The following is an 11,009-nucleotide window of genomic DNA, read 5'->3' as shown; positions in this document are numbered from 1 at the left end:
GGAGAGGAGAGGAGAGGAGAGGAGAGGAGAGGAGAGACCAAAATGTCTGGATTATTTAGGGAAGAGCTTTTGGTGGAGGTGAAGCCCAGGGAAGTTCAGCATAGAGGGCAGGTATTCCAGCCACGTCCTGTAATAGGTAGGGTCTAGGAGCTGCTGGGAGAATCTGGAGGCCAGATCCTCTTTGGTTTGTAAAATATGCACCTGAGCCATTTGTCTGGGGTCTCTTTCCCAACATTCGAAATCCTGCCTCGGATTTTACTGAGGCCAATCCTTGCTGTTCACTCCTAAAAGAGGTGCACTAACTGCTTGCCCAATGATCCTCTCTTGTTTTGTTTTCATTTCTTTAACTCCTACCCCTAAATTAAGTCACTCTTCTGTTGCCTCACATTCCAGGAACCATGGGACTGGTTGGTAAACAGCTCTGAGGACCTCTGCAAAGCAACAAGCCCTCAGGGCAGATCACCTGTGGTCAGGTCACTCTCCAAACAGGATCAGTTAGTTGTCTGTACCAGGAATCCAGAGCTGGAGTTAGTGGCCACCTAACTTCATTTCTGCTGCTGTGTAAAATACATCGACCAAAAGCAACCTGGTGGAGAAATGTAAATTATTTCAGTTTTCCATTCCAGGTCATTGTCCATCATTGTAGTACAGTCAAGACAGGAGCTTCAAACATCCAGTCACAGCACATCCACAGTTAACACACAGTAATAGATAAATATGGAAATAGGGAAGCCGGGGATAGATCTGCATAGCTAAAGGCCACCTGATTCTTTTTTATTTTGTTTATATTTACATCCCAAACACTGCCCCCTCTCAGTCTTCTCTCCATGGTCCCTTCCCCCATCTCCCCTCCTCTTCTCCTCTGAGAGGGTAAGCATGCCCCACCCCATATCCATATACTATGGCACACCAAGTCTGCAGAATTAGATGCATCCTCTTCCACTGAAGCCAGACAAGGCAGCCCTGTTGAGGAAGGGATAGCCTTTACTCTCCCATATGGACCCACATGGGGACTAAGCTGAACATACACACAGGGAGCTTAGTCCAGTGGGTGCATGCTCTTTGCTTGGTGGTTCAGTCTCTGAGAGCTCCCAGGGGTCCAGGTTAGGTGACTCTGCTGGTCCTCCCATGGAGTTCCCATCCCCATAAGGAGCCTCAATCCTTCCCTCAACTCTTCCATAAGACTCCCCAAGCTCTATCTAATGTTTGGCTGTGTGTCTCTGCATTGGTTTCAGACAGCCATTGGGTGGAGCTTCTCAGAGAACAGCCATGCTGGGCTCCTGTCTGCAAGCATAACAAGAATAACAATAGTGTCAGGGACTAGTGCTTGCCCATGAATGGTCTCTAGTTGGGTTGGTTATTGGCTGGCCATTCCTTCAGCCTCTGCTCCTGGATCCAGGCAGGGACCCTCCCCCCAGTGGAGGGATAAGGACACTACCCCATGCACAAACCTTTTTACCCCAAATTTGCCTTGTCTAAAAGAAATTCAGGGACAAAGATGGAGCAGAGGGCCGCTTGATTCTCGACAACAGTGTTAATAAGAAGATGGCTGTGAAAAACAGCCCCTTTAGCACTGGTATCTGTACAAAGAAGGCTGAACCTTGATCCACCTGACAGTGGAGAAGAGAAATTAACACACAATTTAATATGTGACCTATAACTACTAGGGGAGAAATGCTTCAAGATAGAAGCATACAGAACACTTTCCTAAACAGGGATCTTGTAGAAAATAACAATGGGCAAAGCAACTGCAACTCTTACCAGCACAGAGAGACTGCCTGCAGGAAAGGAAACCATTATTGCTAGCTATTTGTCTCACAGGGCATTGATATTCGGAATATATAAAAAGTCACCTGAAAAAGCACAGAGATGCAATAAACAAGTTAACTGGACAGGCAAGCCTCTAAAGATGTACACATTTGGCCAATCAATACATGAAAAACATTCAACATTTTTAGGTCAAAGCTGCATTGCAGGGAGTGTGGAGATAGCTCAACTATGTAGATGCACAGTGAAGCATGTATTCATACAAAGAAGAAAAAAAGTCATAATCAGCAGAAAATGGATGGAACTGAAGATCACCCTGTTATGTGAAATAATAAATAATTCCTGACTCAACAAGACAAAATATCACATGTTTCTGTTACAATTCAAATCTAGATGTAAACAAGCAAACAAGAAAATGGTAGGGGAAATATTTGGGACCAGGAAGAAAGGGGAGAGGAGGGGAGAGAAGGTAACTGGAACGTGAATGTGGTAAGTGTCAGCGGTTAGTCTAGGCTCCACCCGACAGTTACCTGGTAACAGTCAGGTAAGTCAGGTATGCCTGACTCACTATTAAAAGGGGCTGCTTGCCCCCTCCTCTCTCCTCTTCCAATTGTTCCCTTACCCTCTTCCCACTCCCCTCCCCCACCCTCCACATGTTCATGGCCAGCCTCTGCTACTCTACTCCTCTCTGTCTCTGTCTCTGTCTCTCTCTGTCTTTCTCTCACTTGTAAGATTCTGGCAAGCCTTGACTTACTGGAGACATCCCCCCCACTTATTCTATTGTTCTAACATGCTGGGGTTACCCTGCACACAAGAGAGAGAGAATGTCTCCGTGCAGTTCCGCAAGTTTTTATACAGTTTTCAGAGCAGCAGCCATTAGATACAATGTGACTGGCAGAACAGTGTGACTTTTAAACTGACTGGTCTTCAGGGAATGAGGTGGCAAGGACTTCCCTTGTCTGTAGGGGCCAAGGTCAGTCTGCAATGTGTCTACTTGCTCTGGGCCTTCCTGACCCACAGGTGGCCGATGGTCAGTCCCCTCCACTTCCGGTGGTCTGAGGAATGTAATTAAGCCTCTCCCTTCTGGAGGGGAGGAGTGCCTAAGTCCTTTCTCTTCCAGGAGAGGAGGGATCTGGTGGAAATTTCCAAATTTCCAGACCCCCCCTCCCCCCCCTTTCTCTGTCTCTACTGATGTGTTAGAATGGTGGGTTGCATCAGAACATACCACACACTAGGCCCAAACAGTTCCATGTGTAAGAGGTTTGAGAGGGAGAGAGGGGGCAGTAGTGCAGAAAGAAAGGAGAGGGAGAGAGTGAGATGGAGAAATGTTCCCCATATGTATGTATGTATGTATATATATATATATATATATATATATATATATATATATATATATATATATATATATATATAAATGGGTTTTAACATAGTGGTTGCAGGTAAAGGTAGGAGGTGAGCCCAATGGATTCTGGGACTATGGTGGCTGCTGCCCTGGCAACAGGTCTGTGGACCCACCCATGCATCACTACAGGCTTTGGATGTTCTGATGCAAACATACCTCCCTTTTTGATATTATAAAGAGAAGGAAAGAAAAAGGGAAGGGGAAGCCTATGGTGAAAAGGGACCAAGGGTGTCTCTTAAGCTACTTCCTGCTGTCTAGGGGCATCGTCAATGGGGATAGATGGCTTTCACCATTGGGATCCACTTGGTAAACGTTCGCATCAGGTTCCTCTGTGGCTCATCTGTTGCTGACTAATAGTTTGGTTAGAAATCTTTTGTATTTGTCATTTAAAAATGTAGAAACAAGATTAATGAGGCAGGGAGCAAATAATAACACCAGGAAGATGACTAGGAAAGAGGTTGCAAAAGGGAGTATCTACTTCCATATGGGGTTTTCAAAAATCCCAGAACTGGAGGTCTCACAGTCCCTGAAATTTTTTATGTCTGACTGTAGCTCCTGGATTTTATTTCTTACTATCCCGGATTGGTTGACATAGAAACAACATTCTTCTTGGGAGGAACAGGCAAAGACCACCTTCTTTGCTGTCAGGACATCTACTCCCCATCTGTTCTGAAGCACCATGGCTGCCAAAGAATCAATCAACAACTCCCGTCTCCCACCTGGAATTCCATAGGTCATGTATGTAGAAAAAGAGTGTCTTGTGGTGTTGATAGAAGAAATGGTTGATCCGTGATCCTAGCATATGAATCTGACAAGACCAATATGGGCAGCCCCCATATTTGTCTGGACATTTTCTACAATAATCTTTTTTTCTGGTCAAAGAGAAAGCAAGTATAGAGATCATAATATTTAGATGGGATTACAGATACCGGGATGATAGCAATTTGGATTGGTTTCTGGCATCCTACTATGGAGCAGTTTCTTGACCCTATTTGGAAAGACTGTTATCTGTGGGGGTTTCTTGAACCTCAAATCTCCAGATATAAGGGCTACCGTGGATAGAAGTGAACAGGATGGGGAGGACAAGAAACCCATGTCTAATCCAGTGAGGTTGAGCTCAGCTGCTGGAGTGGAATCTCATTTTCTGGGATTGGGGACAAGGTGGGTGGTCTTGTTGTCCTCTGGAGCTTAACAGAGCGCGGTCCTGTTAAGATTGATGTGTATGAAAAGAGTAATTAGATGGAGGAATGAAAGGTTTGAGGTGAGACAGATGGACCCAATGAGAGAGTCCCTCAAGTTTAGTTGTCACGAGGGCCCCCTAGTGGCTACCCAGCAGGCCCTGAGCCTGCTGTGGAAAGTAACCCACCTCAGTACCGAGGGTTTGGTTCAGCTCCAAGAGCCTGGAATAAGAAGTAGGGAACGAGAGCTGCTTTCGAGGGAGGGGCAACCAATGGCAGATGTCCTAAGACGTAAGTCAGCTGGGAGGCATGACTGTAAACACTGGAGTTCCCAGAAAAGGCTGGCCAAGCCATATCTGGAAAGCCGGAGGTCCTGCCCTTGACTGATTGATCCTAGTGATTAACATTCTGGTGTCTGTGCGAGAATTATCGCAGACTGGTAAGTAGAAAATGTGAAACTGAATGGGTAGATGTGGACCCAAGCAGAAGCTAGTCCCCTGATAGACCAGGCAGGGCACGGCTTGTGTGGTAGAAGTTCGGATGTCCAGCGGTGCTTGGATGCAGCTCCAGCTCCTTGACTGTGGCTTGGTGGTTGTGGCTTCAAAAGCAGCAGCTCTGTGAAAGCCTGCGATTCTCATAGCCACCAGCTGAGGGGGCCTAGAACTTGCTACTCACAGCAGCTGTGATTGCCGGTGCTGTGACCGGTCCACGTGGCCATGATCTCTGCCGGTCTCTGCCACGGAGCAAGACAGAGGCTGCTGATGGAACTGCCAAATCCCGGGTCTCAGCACCAAATGCTGTGTTAGAATGGAGGCTTACGTCAGAACATACCACACACTAGGCCCAAACAGTTCCATGTGTAAGAGGTTTAATTGAGAGGGAGGGGGGCAGTAGCAGAGAGAGAAGAGGGAGAGTGAGAGTGAAGGAGGAATGTTCCCCATATATATATATGGGTTCTGACATAGTGACCACAGGTAAAGGTGGGAGGTGAGCCCAATGGATTCTGGGAATATGGTGACTGTTGCCCTGGCAACAGGTCTGTGTGGCCCACCCATGTGACATCACGGGCTTTGGAGGCGCTGATGCTAACAACTACGAAGATAGCCTTAATAGTGCATGACTGTAATGGTATCACCAAGGAGCTGATACTCATGAATCACTAGTTTGAGGCCAGCTGGGATACATGAGATGCAAAGGCAAGAAGAAAAAGACAAAATATAAACAAAAACATATCTGAGAAGATGGTGTTATGTTCACTAACTGAATAGAAGAAAGTAACATTTAAGATACCTATTATGCAACATAATGACCACAATTAATATGTTATTCTTTCTTTCCTTCCTTCTTTTTGAGGTAGGCTCTTAATCAACTCAGACTGGCTTCTACTCAGATAGGGCTCTTAGTGGAGATGACCTTGGACCCCTTCCCCCTTCCTTTCTTTTTAAACACTGGTTCTTACTGTACAGCCCTGCCTGATTAGGAATTCACTATGTACACCAGAATGATCTCAAACTGTTAGAGATCCATCCGCCTCTGCCTCCGGAGTGCTATGGTCAGGTGAGTGCTACCACACTGCAAACCTGAACTCAACCTTTGTGCTGGGATTATAAGCATGTGTATATTGTATTCTTGAAAATCACTGAGAAAGTAGGCCTGTAGAGCGCACACACACATACACACACACACACACACACACACACACACACACACATGCACACATGTGCACATGCGCGCACACACACACACACACGCATGCACACACGCACACACATGCACACACACATGCACACACACGCACGCACACACACAATCAGAATATGAGTTATGCACATGCCAAATGCTGTGATTCAGCTATTTTGCTGCATTTGGATATTTCAAAACATCATGTGGCACATAGTGAATATCTGCAATTTTACTTGTTCATTGTAAGTGACTATGTGTTCTTGCTTTAGTCTGGGCTGTCACAAATGCCATGACCAAAAGCAACTTAGGGGAGGAAAGGGCTTATTTCAACTTACATGTTATAATAACTGGAGATTATAGCTCAGGTAACTGCAGGCTATGTCAAATTGACAGTTAAGGCTAACTAGAACAATATGTAAATAAATGATTAAATAACATTTCAGGGCCAGCTCATATTCAAAAAGGTTGTGACTATCTAGAAAGTAATCATTGGGGCAGCACCCTAGAGCCTGTCCTTAAATCCCAAATCACTTCCTCTCCTCTAAGCACATAGTTTTCTTTTTTTAAAAAAATGTTCCTCCTGGGGCAGGCAAGATGGCTTAGTGGGTAACATGTCACCAAGTCTAATAACCTGAGTTCAATTCCTTGGCCCCTCATGATTGGTGAGAACTCATGTCCACAGGCTGTCCTCTCACCTCTTCAAGAGCTTCCTATACTCATAAATAACTGCAGCAGATTCATTAAGTTCATCCTTCGTGTGTGTTGTTCCCTCTTTTCAGTAGCAGAAGACACTCAACAGTGTTAAATCCTGGGAAAGGAATGGAGGGTGTGCTTTGAGGGAGGGGAACGACAAAGAGCATTAAAACTATGTATTTTGCCGAAGAGAAAGAAACAGCAAGAAAGATGAGAACAGACATCTCACCTCTGGACTTAGCAACACAGATCCTGTGAACCTGGAAACTGTGACAATTCATCTTCTTTGTCAGCTCCACTGATCCTAGAACCAACATGAAAATACAGCTCTGTGTGTATGAGATTCCAGAACCATTTAACTGAGGAAAGAGATCTGACTCTGAATGTGGTGACACTATCTCATAGGCTAGGCTCCTTCACTGAATAAGAAGGAGAAAAATCGAAGAACCAGTGTTCATTTCTCTCTGGTTCCTGCTGTGGATGCCATGAACCAGCCATCACATGGGCCAGCCATCACATGGGCCAGCCATCACATGGGCCAGCCATCACATGTCCAGCCATCACATGGACCAGCCATTACATGGAGCAGCCATCACATAAGCCAACCATCACATGGTCCAGCCATCACAACCAGCTATTACAAGCTCCTTCCCTTACCATGGTAGACTCTAATATTGGGGTTGGTCTGTGCACTGTATATTCAGTCGCTGATTTTTATGTCCAGATCTGTTTACAGTGTAGATAATGGCATAATCAAGCATCTCCAGTCTCAATGATATATAAAAATTGTTTTCCATCATTTCTGATCAATCAATAAAGAGCTGCCCAGCCTATGGCTGGGCAGGAGAGGGCAGTGTAGGTGGGACATTGGATCACAGTGAAGAGGGCTCCAGGTAGAGAGGTAGAGGGAGAAGGAACATGAGGAAAAAAGGTAGAGAGACCATGTAGAGGAGCCAGAAGGATTTGCCACAAGGTCACCATGAGAGATCAGCTACAAGGACATTCATGGAGCTGAGCAAGCCGGAGAAAGATTCAAATTGCAGATGATGGGGCATTTATCTGGGTATTATCAGCAGAGAGGGTTAGAATAGCTCAGACCCTGCCCAGCATAGTACCAACAACTTGTTAAAAATACCAGGCTACTGTGTCTATTATTCAGGATCTATATGTGCTAAAAAGGATGTAGAAATGCCCTGCAGAGAAACAAACTATGAAACAGAGACTGAAAGGACAATCAGAGACTGCTCCACGTGGGAATCCTTTCCATATTCAATCATCAAACCTGGATACTACTATGGATGCCAGCAAGTGCTGGCTGACAGGAGCCTGATATAGCTGTCTCCTGAGAGGCTCTGACAGTGCCCGACTAATACAGAAGTAGAGGCTCACAGTCATCCATTGGACTGAGCACAGGGTCCCCAATGAAGGAACTAGAGAAAGGACCCAAGAAGCTGAAGGGTTTGCATCCCCTTAGGACGAACAACAATATGAACTAACTAGTACCCTCAGAGCTCACAGGGACTAAACCACCAACCAAAGAGCATATATGGTGGGACTAGTGGCTCCAGCAGCATATGTATACCAGAGGATGGCCTAGACCGTCATCAGTGGGAGGAGAGGCCCTTGGCCCTGTGAAGGTTTTATGCCCCAGTGTAGGGGAATGCTAGGGCCAGTAAGCGGGAGAGGGTAGGATGGCAAGCAGGGAGGGAGGAGGGAAAAGGGGAAACCGGGAAAGGAGATATCATTTGAAATGTCAATAAAGAAAATATCTAGGCAGTCCGGAATCCGGCGGTCCGCGCAGCCAGATGAAGGGCGCGATGGAGCCAGAACAGGAAGCCCGCGACCGGCGGGAGCTGGGCCAGCGGGAGCTGGGCCAGCAGCTGCAGGGGCTGCGGGAGGCGCAGAGGCAGATAAAGGAGAGTGCTTCACAGACAAGAGATGTCCTTAAACAGCATTTTAGTGATTTAAAAGGAACCCTTGGGAAGCTATTGGATGAGCAATTGGTGACTCTATTGCAAGAGGTGGACACCATTGAACAGGAGACCATCAAACCACTAGATGACTGCCAGAAGCTCATAGAGCATGGAGTTAATACTGCAGATGACCTGGTCCGAGAAGGTGAGATTGCCATTCTTGGTGGTATCGAAGAGCAGAATGATAAATTGTGGAACTTTACCAAAAAGGACTCACACATTCAGTTGGACAGCTTACCAGAAGTGCCTTTGCTAGTTGATGTACCCTGTTTGTCCGCTCAGTTGGACGATTCCATTCTTAACATAGTGAAAGACCACATTTTAAAGCATGGAACAGTAGCCTCCCGCCCTCCAGTACAGATTGAAGAATTAATAGAGAAACCTGGAGGCATCATAGTGCGATGGTGTAAGGTGGATGATGACTTTACGTCCCAAGATTACAGGCTTCAGTTCCGTAAGTGTACTGCAAGTCATTTTGAAGATGTGTATGTAGGTTCTGAAACAGAATTCATAGTGTTGCACATAGACCCCAATGTTGATTATCAATTCAGAGTCTGCGCCTGAGGAGACGGCCGGCAGGAATGGAGTCCTTGGAGTGTTCCCCAGACAGGTCACTCCACACTGGTGCCTCATGAGTGGACAACTGGCTTTGAAGGATACAGTCTGAGCAGTCGAAGGAATATAGCCCTCCGGAACGATGCTGAGTCCTCAGGCGTTCTCTACTCCAGTGCTCCAACTTACTTCTGTGGGCAGACGCTGACATTCAGAGTTGAAACTGTGGGACAGCCAGACCGAAGAGACAGTATAGGAGTGTGTGCAGAAAAGCAGAATAGCTATGAATCTCTGCAGCGGTACCAAGCTGTGTGCATCAGCACAAATGGTGCAGTCTTTGTCAATGGAAAAGAAATGACCAATCAGTTGCCTGCAGTTACCTCTGGCTCCACTGTCACGTTTGACATCAAAGCTATGACTCTAGGAACTTCTAACAGTCATGAAGGTAGGAACGTCAAGCTCCGAGTGACCATCAGCTCCAGTAACCAGGAGGTGGTGTTTGACTGGCTGCTTGAGCAGGCCTGTGGCTCTCTTTACTTCGGATGCTCCTTTTTCTACCCCGGATGGAAAGTGCTGGTATTTTAACATTCGAAGGGCTTGGCTTTGGAGTGAGGGTTTTCTGTTTCTGTCCTCAGCTTAGTTGTCTCTCACTTTGAAAAGGTGAGCTTACCTCTCTGTCCACCAGAAATGGAATGTGTTGCTGGGTTCACCTTGTAAGATTTCAGTAAGAAGTAAGCTGAACGGGGTGGACAAAACCATAGCTTTCTTTTCAGTTTTCTTTTTAGTACAAATATCAAACTAGCTTTAAAAGTGTGCATACTTTTTTCCACTGTTCTTCCTAAAGTTGGCTGTTAGAACAGAAAATGTCACATTAGTAAATCTTCATCAAGATTGAAGGCCAGAAGTAAACAACAGAAGAAGCCAGACTCCTCAGTGCTCGTCCAGTCCTGGGTGTTTGCTCCTCTCCACTCCTACCCCATGAGTGTGCTGGCTTTGCTCCTGTGCTCAGGAGACTCTGGGTCTGAGACATCTGTGACAGCCAGCATTAGCCATCTTTCTCTTTACTGACGTGTGACACAGAGATGGCAGAGGTCTGCATTCCTCAAGGTGAAGCCACTTTTGGAAGAACACAGCAGTGTTAGCAGGTCGCATGTGCATCCTTCCTCAACCGTGCACATGGGCTGTGCAGAGTGTTAAGTCAGTGTAATGTCAGGTTGAGAACTGGTCTTTTAGTGGGCCAAAGAAATAAAGGAAATATACTTGACCTATTTTTTTTAACTTAAATTTCTGTAAAATATTTATTTGACTTACTTATGTAAAAAAATCGTGGTCTTGTTATACAGCGTACAGATAATTTTTAATGTGAATTTTCGTTTGTTTTTACCAATAGTAAAAAAAAGTGGAAAAGCGAGTGTGATATTTTTGTAAGATAATTTATTTGGGGATTCATGTTCCCTTGTTGACAATCATGCCCTTTCCTCCCGTGTTATGTATAAGTAAGTGCCCTTCTCATGTTAAATAGAGATTCTAGAGTGTAGGTGCCTTATCCAGTCTTCTGAAAGAAAATAAAAAATGAAAAGTTCACAGTAAAAAAAGAAAGAAAGAAAGAAAGAAAGAAAGAAAGAAAGAAAGAAAGAAAGAAAGAAAGAAAATATCTAAAAAATATGTCCTGCAGATATTTGGGAGCAAAAGAGGGTGTAGAACCCTTCCACCCAAAATAGTACTCTACTCTAATTCAAACTGAGAGGCAGAAGAGACCCG

At 45.5% G+C, this 11,009-nt stretch overlaps 1 protein-coding gene across 1 annotated transcript; it reads left to right on the top strand.

Moving 5' to 3' along the window:
• Positions 1-8,528: 8,528 nt before the first annotated feature.
• On the top strand, positions 8,529-10,244 carry LOC116097697 (cytokine receptor-like factor 3). The gene is given in 1 exon segment (XM_031380308.1): positions 8,529-10,244. A coding segment is annotated over 1 exon segment (1,305 nt). The 3' UTR covers positions 9,834-10,244.
• The last annotated feature ends 765 nt before the right edge of the window (positions 10,245-11,009 follow it).

This window comes from Mastomys coucha, unplaced genomic scaffold (assembly GCF_008632895.1).
Source record: "Mastomys coucha isolate ucsf_1 unplaced genomic scaffold, UCSF_Mcou_1 pScaffold2, whole genome shotgun sequence".
NCBI classification, from domain to species: domain Eukaryota; kingdom Metazoa; phylum Chordata; class Mammalia; order Rodentia; family Muridae; genus Mastomys; species Mastomys coucha.
This window is presented reverse-complemented; position numbering and strand designations above follow the sequence as displayed.